This window comes from Capsicum annuum, chromosome 3 (assembly GCF_002878395.1).
Source record: "Capsicum annuum cultivar UCD-10X-F1 chromosome 3, UCD10Xv1.1, whole genome shotgun sequence".
Taxonomy (NCBI): Eukaryota; Viridiplantae; Streptophyta; class Magnoliopsida; order Solanales; family Solanaceae; genus Capsicum; species Capsicum annuum.
Window position 1 is genome coordinate 1,399,956 of NC_061113.1, and position 16,164 is coordinate 1,416,119.

General features: G+C 33.4%; 1 protein-coding gene across 2 annotated transcripts; it reads right to left on the reverse strand.

The window, feature by feature from the left end:
• Positions 1-10,329: 10,329 nt before the first annotated feature.
• LOC107864479 (auxin-induced protein PCNT115) lies at positions 10,330-13,707 on the reverse strand. Of its 2 annotated transcripts, none has more exons than XM_016710842.2 (5): positions 13,329-13,707; positions 11,869-12,069; positions 11,166-11,338; positions 10,982-11,084; positions 10,330-10,844 (listed from the first exon to the last, which is right to left on the reverse strand). In XM_016710842.2, exons 1-5 carry the CDS (start codon positions 13,554-13,556, stop codon positions 10,506-10,508), a joined length of 1,044 nt encoding a protein of 347 aa, XP_016566328.1. In that variant the 5' UTR covers positions 13,557-13,707; the 3' UTR covers positions 10,330-10,505. The 2 variants fall into 2 exon arrangements, with proteins under 2 accessions (XP_016566328.1, XP_016566329.1); XM_016710843.2 differs by having other exon boundaries at positions 10,330-10,852; positions 13,329-13,642.
• Between the last annotated feature and the right edge of the window lie 2,457 nt (positions 13,708-16,164).

The following is a 16,164-nucleotide window of genomic DNA, read 5'->3' on the forward strand; positions in this document are numbered from 1 at the left end:
TTTGAATTCTTACATTTTCTTTCAATGTCCTTCATAACAATTATTTTTAAATTTTTATTTCATTATTTTACGATACTTTTTTGTATGTTAATTAATGTAACTTAGGATTAATAATCTGCACCAAAAATTACACTGTACCACCATATTGACGTACTCATTCCATCTCAAGAAAAAAATTGGAGTTAGACTTTTGTTTGATTATTAATATAAATTTGAGATATTTAAAAAAAAATTGTGAGAGAGGTAAATAGGCATTTGGCCATAAACATTATCCACAATATTTCAGAATACGTTTTCACTTTATTTCAAATACTTGTTTGGCCCTAAAAATCATATATGTATTTCAAAATATGTTTTCACAATTTTTTGTTCCTCGAAAAACCACTTGTTGAGGTGTTTTTACTTTTTTTGGACTCAATTTTGCTATCACTTTATATTTAGAATAAAGTGATAAAAATTTTGAGAAAAGAAATTATCATAATCAAACGAGCGCTTGGCAAAAAATTAGTTATTAGGAATTAGAATTTCTGAGGATGTTGCAATATTTTACCAAGAAAATTCTAAGAAAACAGATGAAGACGGGAAGATAAGAAATAGGTGCAAATAATAGGTTGCACAAAGAGATTTTATTTAATTGGGTAAAGGGTCAAATTTACCCCTTTATTTTGATAAATTGGCTAAATATATCTTTCGTCATACTTTGTGGTCAAATTTATCCTCTCTGTCATACTTTGGGGTCAAATTTATCCCTTTATTTTGAAAAATTGGCTAAATATACCCTTCGTCCGACTTTAAGGTCAAATTTACCCTCAATTCCATATTTTGGGGTCATATTTACCCCATGGTTAAGAAACTTTTCATTTGTAAACTTCCTTTAACAGAAAAATTCAAATCAACGTTAAATTTTTAATTTTTAAAATAAATCACATCCTAATCTAATTCGCCGGATCTGACCCATAAAAAATATACAAACAAATATACCCCTCATTCAGTTCTGTTGGTCGAATTTTTTCAACGAACAAAAATACTTCTTTTTCAACGTGCAACACTAGTAGGTTGTTTACAAATGAACAAAACGAAAAACGGAATGAGATAACGGAGAAGCATGAAACTAGAGAAAACATCTATTACAAACTTTGCTCTTGTTCGATTATGTTCAAATTTCAAAATTTAATATGCAATTCTATGTGCATCAAAATTCTAGAACCAGTGAATAAATTTTCTAAACAAATGACATAATGAAAAATCTGCATTCATCTAACTTGCATACAAAAATATATGAATGAAGAGATGTACACATATGGAGATCTCTTAACTCAATCATTCAGAGAAATATCTAATGGGCCTAATATACTGCATTAGATCGTCAAGTGTCATTTTTCATGAGGTTTGCACTAATGCAGATTCACGAACTGAGAGAGGAATATATTTTTTTTGTGTTTGCACTGATTCAAATCAATTTTTCATGAGCTATGCCTGATAAATATCTAGTGACTTAATCTCGTCGGAAAATTGGCCAACAGAACTAAAGGGGGTATATTTCTTATTTGTGTTTTTTTTTTGTGGCTTGTGTCAGATCAGACGAGTTAGATTAAGGTGTATTTTATTTTTAAAAAATGGGATATTTAACATTGATTTGAGCTTTTCTATTAAGAAAGGGTACATATGAAAAGTTTCATAGCAACGAGGTTAAATTTGACCCCAAAGTATGACACCAAAGGTAAATTTAACTCCAAAGTATGACGAATGGTATATTTAGCCAATTTTTCAAAGTAGAGGGGTAAATTTAGCCCCAAAGTATGACAACGAGGGTAAATTTGACTACAAAGTATGACAAAGGGTATATTTAGCCAATTTTTCAAAGTAAAGGGGTAAATTTGACCCTTTTCCCTATTTAATTTTAGAGGTATTGACATTGAGTTTGAAGAAGGAAAAAATTTAGAAAATGAAAAATGATGTAAAGGAAAAGACATAAAGAAGGATTAGTAGACCCACACGCCAATTGTCCATCAAATAATAAGGCTCATACAACTTTTGTTGGTTGTATGAGACTCAAAATAAAATTTTTCGGTAAGTACGCATATTACCATTTTAGTGGAATTATGATTTTTATTTTTTTTAAGTAAAGTATCTAGGATCCCTTGAACTATAACCAAATTTGCAACGACACATTCAAATTTCATGGATGTCCTATTAACTTTTTGAACTAAATTTTAGCATATTTTTGTCATCCTTTTTAGATGACGTCAGTGGAGGAGCCACCTTTGTTCCAGGGGTTTCAATAGAAAATTATACTGTTCTTATACTATTTTTACATGATTAAAATAATTTTTATGCATACATAGTAGATGTTGAACCCCCTTCGACTAGTTCGTATATATATCTCTGAACTTCCTCGATGAAAATCCTGGCTCCGCCATGTAAGCATAAAACGGATTATATAAACTTAAACAAACCTATCCATAATCCTTTGTATTATTCAGGAACGTTGAACTTAATGATTTTCACATACACATAATAACAGTAATTCAAGAAAGAACTACTTACATTAATTCTCCATAATTTTAGCGGAAGCAAAAGCGTAATAGCAGAAGCATTGAATTGTTTTCTCTCTCTTTACCTTACTTTTAGAATAATTGTGATGGAGCTTTTTCTTGATTTGGCAGAGAGAGGACCCCTTTTATAATGGGAATAGTCAGTTATATTTTCATGTTCCATCAACGTGATTGGTGGATACAATCATTATCCTACTAGGAGTCAGTAATTGTGGATACAATCCTACTAGAAGTCAGTAATTATCCTACTTGGTAACTTTCCATATAGATTAAGGATTTGACTTATTCAATTATTATTAAACCAATAAATAAATTAATTATGTGGGCCATAGAAATTTACATTCTCCCACTTGGCACACATAATGTTAATTTAATGGTTTAATAGGTACGTCAATCATGTGCATTATTAACGATAAATCCAACATCATTTGTCATCGTTAAATAAATCAATTAAAATGAGTCATGGCGGTTGTACGTCCCTTTACTTGACATAGTTCCTTCCATGTACTACAATATTAGTCTATTACCTAACATCACCTTTCAAATACATAATGGGTCCAACGATAATACTTAGAATACTTTATCTAAGTCAGAACCTGTTATCATCATTCACAATATTATGTATACAAGAGAAAATAAGTAACAACAGAAACATATATAATTTGAGCTCAAAGTGTCAATTACATAAACGTAATAAAGTCTTTACATAAAATCATTCATTACTATCAATAAGACCCATCCTTTCAAGATGTTCAATAAATATTTTGGGCGATAATCCTTTCGTCAAAGGATCAGCAATCATAAGTTTAGTGCTAATATGTTCAATTGACACTTTATGTTTCTGGACTTCTTCTTTAACCGAAAAGTATTTCAATTCCATATGCTTAGCACCTTTTGAATACTTATCATTTTTTAGAGAAGAAAACTGCGGCGGTATTATCACAATAAATTTTCAGCGGTCTGACTATATTGTCGACTAATCCAAGTCCTGAAATAAAATTCCGCAGCCAATTAGCCTGAACTGTGGCCTTAAAGCATGCCACAAACTTGGCTTCCATAGTGGATGCAGCTATAACAGACTGCTTAGCACTCTTCCATGATATTGCTCCTCCATCTAACAGAAACAAATATCCAAATGTGGATTTTTTTTGTATCCACACAACCAGCATAATCTGAATCTGAATATCCAACCACATCTAAATGATCAAATTTTCTATAATTGAGCATATGATTTTTCGTTCCTTGTAAGTATAGCAATACTTTCTTTGCAGCCTTCCAGTGATCCATTCCAGGATTACTTTGATAGTGATCCAGCATTCCAATAGCAAAACTGATGTCTGGTCTTGTACATGCTTGGGCATACATAAGACTCCCAACTATTGATGCATAAGGAATATCTTTCATTTGCTTTCGTTCCAAGTCATTCTTTGGACATTGATTGGGACTAAACTTATCTCCTTTCTGAATTGGAACTGGACTTGATGAACATTTTTTCATTCTAAATCTCTCTAATACTTTATTAATATAGGTTTTCTGAGACAATCCCAACAATCCTTGTGATCTATCTCAAAATATTATTATTCCAATCACATAGGATGCCTCACCCATATCTTTCATTTCAAAGTTGTTAGAGAGATATTTCTTGGTATCATGCAACAAATCAAGATCATTTGTAGGAAGCAAGTGTCATCAACATACAAGACTAACATACTAAACTTACTCCCACTGACCTTTAGATATACACACCGATCAACAGTGTTTTCTTTAAATCCAAAAGTGACAATCGTTTCATTAAACTTAAGATACCATTGTCGGAAAGCTTGCTTAACCCGTATATTGACTTCTTAAGTTTACACACCATGTGTTCCTTTTCTTTAATAGAAAACCCCTCAGGTTGATTCATGTAAACTTCTTCCTTCAAATTTCCATTTAGAAAGGCCGTTTTCACATTCATTTGATGTAGCACTAAGTCATAATGAGTTACCAAAGCCATTATAATTCTGAGTGAATCTTTTCTAGAGACAAGTGAAAAAGTCTCTTTATAGTCAATGACTTTCTTTTAAGTGAAACCTTTGGCAACGAGTCTGGCCTTGTGACGTTCGATGTTGCCAGTTGAGTCGCATTTGGTCTTAAAGACCCATTTACACCCAACTCTTTTGCAACCTTTGGGTAATTCAACAAGGTCTCAAACTTCATTTTGTTCCATAGATTTTAACTCATCTTTCATAGCATTTATCCATTTATCAAAATTGTTGCTTTCAATGGCTTGTGAAAATGAAACTGGATCATCATTAATTCCCAAGTCAGTTTCTGACTCATGTAGATATACCAAATAATCATCAGGAATAGCAGATCTTTTTTGTCTTTGAGATCTTCTTGATGCTACTTCTTGTGGTTCATCTACTATAGGTTCATCAATTATAGCTTCATTAGTAGGAATATTAATTTGTTGTTCTTGTTGATTACTTTGTTGTACAATATCTTTAGGAACAACAAATATAAAAGAAGTACAGGGTAGAGAAATTTGCACCCTAACTTCTTTAATTTCCACATTACGTGGTTCTTCACTCCCACTAACTTCACCATTCTCAATGAATCTAGCATTTTCAGTTTCAACTATCTTGTACTATGATTAGGACAGTAAAATCCATACCTCTTTGATTTTTCTGGATAACTAATGAAGAAACCACTGATTGTTCTTGAATCCAGTTTCCTTTTTTGTGGATTATATACTCTAAATTCTGCCGGGGAACCCCAAACATGCAGGTGCCTTAAACTAGGTTTCCTACTAGTCCACAATTCAAAAGGTGTCTTTGGAATTGCTTTACTAGGAACCCTGTTTAGCAAGTAAACGACAGTTCTTAAAGCATACATCTATAACGATGGAGGTAATGATGAATTACTTAACATACTCCTAACCATATCCATTAATGTACGATTATGCCTTTCTGCCACACCATTTTGTTGTGGTGTGCCAGACATTGTGTATTGAGCATATATGCCACGCTTTTCGAGGAATTTAGCAAATGGACCTGGGTGTTGTCCACTTTCATCATATCTTCCATAATACTCACCACCTCTATCAGACCTGATTATTTTCACCTTTTTATCTAGTTGTCTTTCAACCTCAGTAATAAATACCTCTAAGGAATTAATCGCTTGAGATTTTTCATGCAACAAATAGATATATTCATAACATAAAAAGTCATCAATAAAAGTGATAAATATTTTTCTTTATTGAAAGATGTGGTATCAAAAGGACCATATATATCAGTGTGTATAATTTCAAGAAGCTGTGTGCTTCTTATGGCTCCTTTCTTTGTGTGTTTTGTTTGTTTTCCTTTAATACAATCTACACAAATATTAAGATCAGTAAAATCTAAATCTGGAAGAATTTCATTCTTAACTAATCTTTCCAGCCTTTCTTTAGATATGTGACCTAAACGTTTGTGCCACAAGTAAGCAGATTGTTCATTCATCAAACTTCATTTGGTTCCAACATTATGATTTAGAGTTAAGAGTGTTTCGGCAAATAGATTATCAAGATTCAGTTTGTATAAATTATCACAAAGAGTACCAGTACCAATGAGACAATTCTTCTTAAACAAACTAAAACATCAATTTTCAAAATTAAAAGAATATCCAGTCTTATCCAACTTAGACAATGAAACTAAATTTCTCAAAAGAGAAGGAACATAATAAGTTTCAACTAAATCTTAGTGACGCCCAGTATCGAGAATCAGACGATAAGTCCCGATAGCTTCAATTGGAGCCTTCACTCTATTCCCCATGTACAAATCTTTCATTCTTGTTTATGGTTTGGATTGTAAGGAATCCTTGCATAGTATTAGAAACATGAACAGTACAACCAGAGTCAATCCACCAAGTATTATAAGGAACTTCAGTTAAATTTGATTCAAGACATGTAAAAGCACAAGGCTTACCTTTCTTCTCAAACCATGCCTTACGTTTCAGGCAATCTTTCTGAAAGTGTCCTGATTTTCCACAGAAATGACACTTTCCATTCTTGTTTCCTTTCTTATGTACTTGAGATGAGGACTGATTAACATTAAGTTGCTTCTGATGTCCCTTACCATGCCTCTTTCCTTTCTTTTCAGCTCCTTGATGATTTACATAATTAATGGAGTGGGTTCCTTGATTCTTTAGCCTCGTTTTCTCTTGAACCAACATACCATGCAATTCATGCACGTTCCATTTGTCTTTCATGGTGTTGTAGTTCATTTGGAAAGGACCACACTCAGACGGTAATGAGTTGATAATGAACTGCACAAGGAAATTCTGTTCCTCTTCCATTCCCAATGACTTAAGTCTTGCTGCTATATTTGTCATTTCAATGACATGCTCATGCATAGTACGTGAACCATCAAACTTCATGCTGGTCAAAGTACCCATTAGTGTCCCAGCAAGAGACTTATCAACAGTTTGGGAAGACTTTTCCACAAGTTTCAGAAGTTCTTTTGCACTTTCAGTTTTGGGAAGAGCAGTCTTAATGTTGCCCGCAATATTCATTCGCATGAACATTAGGCCTAATCTGTTAGACTGATCTCAATGCTTATAATGGGACTTTACTTCATCACTGCTAGCTTCAGTAATAACAGTTGATTTTTCAAAGTAAAGTGCAACATCAAGATCTAAAACCCCAAGATGGAATTTGATCTGTTTGCATCAATCTGAAAAATTAAGTCCATTAAAAGTCGTAACAGAGGCAGAGTGCGAATGAAGGGCAAGTGCTAAAAATAGAATATGCTCATTTGTTAATGCTTTGAGTTATCAGATTAAACACATTATCAAATTCAGAAATAATTTACTTAAATGTATATTGATGTTCTCCTTTGGGCAAAACATCAAAATACAACTTTAAACATAATGATGCTTAAAATATATTTAACACAAAATGATAATATTTAATGCATCAATTAATAATATTTATCATCTTTGGATAAATAAATAAAACTAACGATACATCAAAATTATCTCTTTGATATTTATTGGTCATACGTACAAACAATCAACCTTTGGGTGATCCACAAATATCTTATGACCAAAAATTTAATTTACCCATAATTATTAGATCAATTATAAGCATCAAGATTAATGGGTAATTAATTTAAACTTTAACCTTTATTTTGGAATTAATTTCATAAAGATTCGACCACTTTGGTGATTAATGAATCTTACATATATGACTCCAAGTTATATTAAGAAACAATAAATTTTATTATTGCATACTACAACGTTCTAATAACAAAGAGTTGTTTCTTTAATATTTAAAATAACAAAGATTAAACTCATATTATTTTAAATAGAATCAATGATAATAATATCAATATTTCAAATTTCATTATTCAATAATTGTGAAATTTCTAACAAACATAACTAAAATTCACAAGATCTGGAGAAACATTAATTTTAATGGAAAATCACTTGTTCTGAAAATCAGGCTCTGATACCACATGTAAGCATAAAACGGATTATATAAACTTAAACAATCTTATCCATAATCCTTTGTATTATTCAGGAACGTTGAACTTAATGATTTTCACATACACATAATAACAGTAATTCAATAAAGAATTACTTACCCGAATTCTCCATGGTTTTAGCAGAAGCAAAAGCGTAATAGCAGAAGCACTGAATTATTTCTCTCTCTTTACCTTACTTTCAGAATAATTGTGATGGATCTTTTTCTTCTTTTGGCAGAGAGAGGACCTCTTTTATAATGGGAATAGTCAGTTATGTTTTCACGTTCCATCAACGTGATTGGTGGATACAATCATTATCCTACTAGGAGTCAGTAATTGTGGATACAATCCTATTAGGAGTCAGTAATTATCCTACTAGGTAACTTTCCATATAGATTAAGGATTTAACTTATTCAATTATTATTAAACCAATAAATTAATTAATTATGAGGGTCATAGAAATTTACACGCCACCGACTGTCGTGGCACCTTTTGTCAACCTTTTTTTGCTGATGTGGCACCTTTGACGTCTGCCTCATTTTGTGTAATAAAGATGTCACGTCAGCACAAAAAGGTGATAAAAATACGTAAAAATTGAATTCATAGGAAATAGAAACTCATAGTTCGGGGATATACTGAATGCTTATCTCTTTTTTTAAAAAAAATAAAATATATTAATATAATTTTAAACGAAATGTCAAGAATTTGAGCAGGGAGGGTATTTATTATTTGATTACCTAAAAAGGAATACTCACTCCGTCTTATTTTATGTATCGTCATTTGATCGGGCGCAAAATTTAAGAAATAAGGAAAGATTTGGTAATGTTTACCAAATTGTCCTTTATCAAAAAATGTGCTATTATTTTTTTTTTTTAATTAAGTGGATCAATAACGATAAAAATGAAATTGTGTCTTTAAATAATTACCAAATAAGAAAAGGTGACATTCTTTTGGTGACGGACTAAAAAAAAATGATTGTACATAAAATGAGATGGAGGAAGTATTTATTATTTGATTATATCTCGACCTAAGAAGTCCATATATGTAACTAATTTATTGAGCGGCTACGTGTAGATTACCTGAAAAGGAATTTTTTTTTAATCCGTTGTTCGGTTCCTGCATTGAGCCCGACTAATGTGGATCGCGCATTGCAGGGCCCATTAAGGTGGCACCGCTCCCAAAAGAGTTTTCTTTATACCCAAGATTAAATCCTTGACTTCTGGTTAAACGTGGAGCAGCCTCATCCACTGCACCACAACTCATGTTAGTTTAAAAGGAGTATTTATTATATGCATATATTAGATTGCACGCGAAGCAAAAAATAATTGAGTTAAAACGAAATAAAGTGATACATCACATTTTGATTGGATTTTCATTTAATCAAATTGATTTACTTTTTTTGATTTCTAAAAACTTGATGGACAGAGTGATCTTGATAACCTTTATAAGGTAAATATAATTGGTTCATCTGTTGAAGGACAACACAAGTTTGCTCAAACACTGTCATTATTTGAAAAATTACTTCTGATTGTGTCTAATTACACGGAAAGATCTGGGAGACCCTTGTACTTGTCTCGAATTGTCAATTTGTCATTCCGATTCTTGTACTCCATCGAGACTCGTCCAGAGTGTATCTCAACTTGATCAAAACAAGACTTTCAATTAAAGAAAAAGATTGAATCTCATATTGGTAAGGCAATGGAGGGTATTTATTAGTGTTTGCTAAAAAGTTTACAAACAGAAACAGGTACATTTTATCATGATATAATACATAAACATGCCCTTTAATTTGGCTTCAGATCACATCTGTGAGCTCCAACTTTGGGTGTGTACAAGTAGACATTTAAGTTTATATAAAGTTGAACAACAGATCACATCTGTGACCTCCAACTTTATGTGTGCACAAGTAGACACTTAAGCTTATATAAAGTTGAACAAATAGACACATATGTCTTATGTGACGTCTTCCGTGGTCAATTCTTATCCTACATGACGTGTGGCGTCTTACGTGGTTAATTCTTATCCTACATGACGTCCTACGTATATTATGTTACATAGGACGGTGTGTATCTACTTGTTAGGATTGCCTAAGTCCATATATGGAGACCAAGTACCCTTTAACCCACCGATGAGCGTGGACAATATAAGACGGGGGGCCAACATCGAAAACAATGAACTGGGTGGGCCTGGCTCTGATACCCTGATACAAAAATGGACCTTAGGCCTAACTCAACATAAAAAATCAGCTCATAAGGTGAGGATTGCCCAAGACCATATAAGGAGATCAAGTATCCTTTAACCCACTGATGTGAGACTCCAACATGTATTATGAATTTTATCATTTGAACCATTAGCAAGTGACACATTTAGTCTAAAACAGAAAAACTGAACTTTCTCAGTGCATGTAATGCCCAACACAAGAACAACTCAACTCAACAGAGAGACACTAATTAGGCAATTGCATCATTTATATAGCCTTCCATGTTGAAATGGGTGGAGTTTCTGAATCTTTGTAAGTACTCACAGTCGAAGGGTATCGATCACCCCGGACTGCATTAGCTGAAGCAATGGATTCAAGTTCTGCCATGTCTTCTGATGTTAACTTTATAGAGAGAGCTCCAATGTTCTCATTGAAGTTTTCAATCTTTGTGGTGCCCGGGATGGGACACACGTTGTCTCCTTGGTGATGTACCCAAGCCAACGCGAGTTGAGATGGGGTGCATCCCTTCTTAGCTGCGATTTGGCATATCTGCTCGTACAACTTTTTGTTATGCTCAAGATTCTGGCCCTGGAGCCTTGGTAGATGCTGCAAAACTTAAGATCTATTCAAGCCAAACGAAGAACTGTCTATGGACAATAATATAGTAGCAACAGAAATGTACTGCAATTGAACATGATGTCAATATGGTGGAACTCCAAAACGAACTATAAATACAAGCTAACCTTTCGGCAATCTCCATTTGACAAATCCTCAACTAGCTTTGGACCGGATGACAAAAAGCCCCGTCCTAGTGGACTATAAGCCACAATCCCGATTCCAAGTTCTCTAAACAATTAACAGATATGCGAAGATCAGGATCGCAAATTGCTATAAACCTCGTTAAAACTAACAGCAAGAAGAGAAAACCTGCAAGTAGGGATAATTTCTTCCTCCACATCTCTCGACCATAGAGACCATTCTAATTGTACTGCCGTTATTGGATGAACCGCATGTGCTCTTCTAATTGTTGATGCTGATGCCTCCGATAGACCTACATATTTTATTTTACCCTCGTCAACTAGCTTCTTAAGTTCTCCAGCCTAGTAATGAAACAGGAACCTCAAAGGAATAAGAACGGTTTGAACAAAGAGACGAAAACATTAGACTATATAAGCACTCAATTTGTTGGTGTGCGGTTGAGAATGTATAGCCTATGCCGCAGCTCTAAAAAGGCTACCCATGCACTGTATCAGAGGTACCGACTGCTCGTTTTACATTCTTCAACTGGTTCATCCAGCTCAGAGATGTAAAACTTACAGTCGCAAAAGTCTAAATAGAGTGCAGTGGCATCTAACTTTTGCAAAATTGAGTTGCTGATTTTGGATAATAATCGCGATAACTTTACTTCAAACATATGAAGAGAGTGGCTTTCAACAACTACATCAATTCCAAAAATGATGGTGTATGTTGATGCGCAGCACTGAAGCCAGAAGTGTTTGTAAAATTTCGATAATGCATTCATATATTTATCGTATCCAAACAAGTCAATCATTTAGTTCTCCATCGGAAGATCAGGAAATGTTTGTAACCTGCATTTTACAGAGTTGCAATCTGGAAAAAAAGGACCAACCGTTACTTCAATTGGCACGCGCTTATCAATCCGGTGCTGGTAGTACAAATCTATGCAGTCGACATCAAGACGCTTTAAGCTAGCCTCACATGATGCCCTTACATACGCTGGCTCTCCACGCACTTCCATCTTTCCATCTGCAAAAATAACACCAAATTTTGTTGCTAACTCAACTCGTTCCCTCATACCTCCCTTCAAAGCCTGCGTAATACACGATTATAAGAACTTACATAACCATTTTAGCAGAAATTCTATAAAAGTTGATACATATTCTCAGTTACAGTGGACCTTTCAACCCGTGGGCTCGTGGAAGAACAGAAATTTGCATATACAGTATATATAGAAAATAATACTTGTGTATATAAGTCGAAACAACTTTTTAGAGATATCTACTAAAATTTTGAACACTCTTAGTAGAATTCCTAGCTTCACCACTAGGCACAACCACATTGCCTGCAGTCCAATTCACCAACTAGCCCAACACCCAGGGTGGACCTAGTGAAGAACCTACGGATTTATCGCTTTGACTAAGACCATGTATATGTGTTAAAAAGCTCAATAATTTAGTACCAATAATAGATCTCGAACACATTAAATTAGACATAATGATAAAATTCTGAATGTGCACTCATAAAGTTCAAATTTTGAAGTCGATTCTGTCAACACCCCAAAAAATGTTCAAGGTTTGAGTAACTATGAACAACATTTATTGCTAACGTCCAACTCTTTTTTTTTACACCTCCATAGAACCTTTCACCTTTTTGCTCCCTTGGTGACTCGAATGTTCAAGGTTGTAAGTGAGGAATGTTTATCATCCTAGCAACTCCCTCTTGTTGTTAAGGTCCAACTTGAGAGGCTTAAACATGTAAAGAGTAGCATCATCTAAGGGGAAAATTTTGAAATACTTCGCACCAACTAGCCCTCAGGTTCATTTGAATACATAACTTTCCACACGGTATATAAATATATGTGCAAGAAACTACTAAAATCTTAACAAATATTAAACCTTAACCATACAATAAATTCAACGCTAAGAATCTTTAAAGCTAAACCCCTTAAATCTAAATCCCGAATCCGCTCCAACATCCATCCAAAAAAGGAAAGTACAAGTCTTTAAGCTTTACGTACCAGCACATCTTGCACATGTTTACAATCATTCCATTTACCACAAATACCCAATCTAACGCATCCTCTCTCCAAGACACCAAAACGTACAACACATCAAGCATTACATACAAATCATCAATGCATAAATGCACAGAAATCAAGAAAATAGTCCAGCTCAACCACACACACGTGTCAATTTAATGTTTTAAATTTTGATATTGAAAATTATACGTAAAGTATTATAAGTCGCAAATCTTACTCATATTAATATGATGAAAAATAATTGTTGGTCAAAGTTCATACAGTTTGACATTCCATAAGCGAAACCTGACAAGTAAAAGTGAACTGAGTACCTTGCCGAGGAGTATTTCATTAGTTTGGGGCCCATAAACATCAGAAGTATCAAGAAATGTAACACCAGAGTTTATGGCATGGTGAATGAGATGGATCATATCGGGTTCGGGTTTGGGTGGCCCATAAAATGCAGACATACCCATACAACCAAGCCCTTGTGCACTTACTACAAGCCCAACTGAACCCAGTTTGATTCTTGGTACAACTGTTCCCTCTGTTGTTGCCATTGTTGTAATTCAAGGTTAAGCTTATTACCATGCAACTATATATATATGGTGGGATGGGATACAGACAGATGGATTAAATAAGTGGTGAATGGTGTATATCCATAATACCTTATCATTTGAAAACTTAATCTATGGTCTATTTTAGTTGCTTGTTCTTATTATATATTCCTTCCATCTCATTTTATGTGGCAACCTTATCTTTTTTAGTCTGTCTCAAAATATGTAATCTTACCTTAATTGGAAACAATATAACTTTAAAATATGACAACACAAATATTTAAGGATGTTTTAGACAATAAGTTTCAAATGTCTTTCTTTTCTTTTTAAAATGTCAAGCTAAGCCAAGTCAAATGAGACGATGAAAGTAATAAAGTGGAACCAGTCTCTTAGAAAAATGCAAGGTACTAACTCCTCGTGGTTCAATTTTTTCTCAGATCCTGCACATAACGGGAGATTTAATGCATCGAATTAAACCTTGGCCTCAATAGTCAAATATAATTTTTCTTCTTTTCCTTTTGGTATTTTGGTATTTGAGCTCCTAATCAATAGTTCTTAGAAAAGTATCCATTTTTTAAAATTCATGTTGATTCGCCTAACTTCGAATATTTTAAGGGTCACATACTACAATCATAGCTAGGTTCGCCTACGTCTTTTTAGACTCATGCAAGACTTATTTCACATCTTATTCTTTTGTATGTGAATTCTGATTCTACTACTTCATGTGATATCTTTACTTATTCAAATCGGTTATTTTTAACGCCTTCGGCAGATGAGGTTCATGGTGCGTCAGCAAAAAAAGCATAAAAATATAAAAATAAAGAGTTTAGAAGGTAATAGGACCCGAATAAAATTTAAATGTGTCATAACAATTTTGAGTATAATTTAGGAGGTACTTGAATCTTATTGTAAGCTACTATAAGAAGGCTCTGGTCCACGACCATGATTGGTCTACGAAATTTTCAACCTTCAATACAAGCGACCAGTGGCGGAGCCAGATTTTTGATTAAGGGTATTCGAAAAAAAATTCCGACGAAGGATGTTCATCTGACCACCCTTCGTTGGCTGTGGCTCCGCCACTGCAAGCGACGAGTGCAACAAACGCATAGAGAAACCTCTCATCTTTTGATTTTTGCAATTTTGTATAACTTTCTAGTTTTGATTTCTCTAACTTATACAAGTACCTAGACAAGTGCCTATAATTAATTAGAATCAAATGATTTTCCATTATCAATTCCAATCCAATGTTTTTTTCTTTAGCTCTCCAAGCTTTTATGTATGTCAATTATATTCTATTTCATGTTGCTTTTGGATGTCAGCTATAATAGCAGTGGTGGCAATGTAAAATTTAGATTGGTAAGCTTGTCTACAATTATACCGATAATCATATTAGATGTAGCTTGATTTCGTGTCAAGTATGTATCGACAAAGGGGCATGTATGCACATTGTTGAATTTTTTCTCCTTGAATACTTTAGTCTTATATATGGCAGAAGATTTGAAAAATCAAGTACGTATACATCTATCACCCACACAAAACTCATACTTACAGGAAATAAAAATTCAATTAGTAAATACAATTATATACAAAAAGAAATAAAAATATATCCAACACACATGTATATACTAAGTTAAGACACCTATACAACAAATGAGGCATCTATACAATTGAAACATGAATATAATACAATACACAAAGATCCAACAAATTACCTCCTTCAACTACTAAGTACAATTATATACAAAATAAATAAATAAAACATATCCAACACACATGCATATATTGTGAGATACACACATATACAACAAAATGAGGCATCTATACAATTGAGACATGGATATAACACAATATACAAGGATCTAACAGGTTACCTCATTCAACTATTACGTACAATTATATACAAAGAAGAAGAAAAAACATATCCAATACACATGCATATACTGAGAGACACGTATATAAACAAATGAGAAATCTATACAATTGAGACATGGATATAACGGATTACCTTGCTTTACTTGATCTTTCGGCTCTAAATTGTATGTTATTTCGCAATGCTTAGTTCTGCATCACACTAATTAGAACCTCCTTGTTTTTATAACACTGATCTACTTCAACCTCTCTATGAATCTTGTTATCAGTTACATCAAAATTGATTTTTTTCTCAACAAATTCACTATCATCTTCATCAAAATCATTGTTATCTTCAGACATATCAATCTCATGTATAATTTTTTGTTCTGCAGCTTCAGGTTTATGTTTATCTCTTGTACCAGTGGACATCATAGGCATTGAAATATTATCAATCTGCTTTATTGCAACATAAAGCGTGTAATTTGTAGAATTTAAATTTTGCTTTTTCAATTGAATATGAACGTTAACACTTGTATCGTTGTGAATTACGATTGGTGTCAAGCCAGTCTTTGAACAAATCTAATTTTCAATACATTCAATTCAGAGTCAACTGATCTGATCTGCTTCGGTATCACTTCAATTAAATTTTCAAAAGTGAAATTCGATGGAACAATACAATCGACAACAAAATCGGTGAAATTGTTATCGTTGTTTCATTCTCTACTATATAAAAGATATATCGGATAAACCTCCATAGAAA

Coding starts and splice junctions, on each gene's coding strand:
- LOC107864479 (XM_016710842.2), bottom strand. CDS start 13,556: ATGGCAACAACAGAGGGAACAGTTGTACCAAGAATCAAACTGGGTTCA. Junction 11,339..11,868: donor GCGTGCCAATTGAAGTAACG/GTTGGTCCTTTT, acceptor TTTCATTACTAG/GCTGGAGAACTTAAGAAGCT. Junction 10,845..10,981: donor CAAATGGAGATTGCCGAAAG/GTTAGCTTGTAT, acceptor TAAGTTTTGCAG/CATCTACCAAGGCTCCAGGG.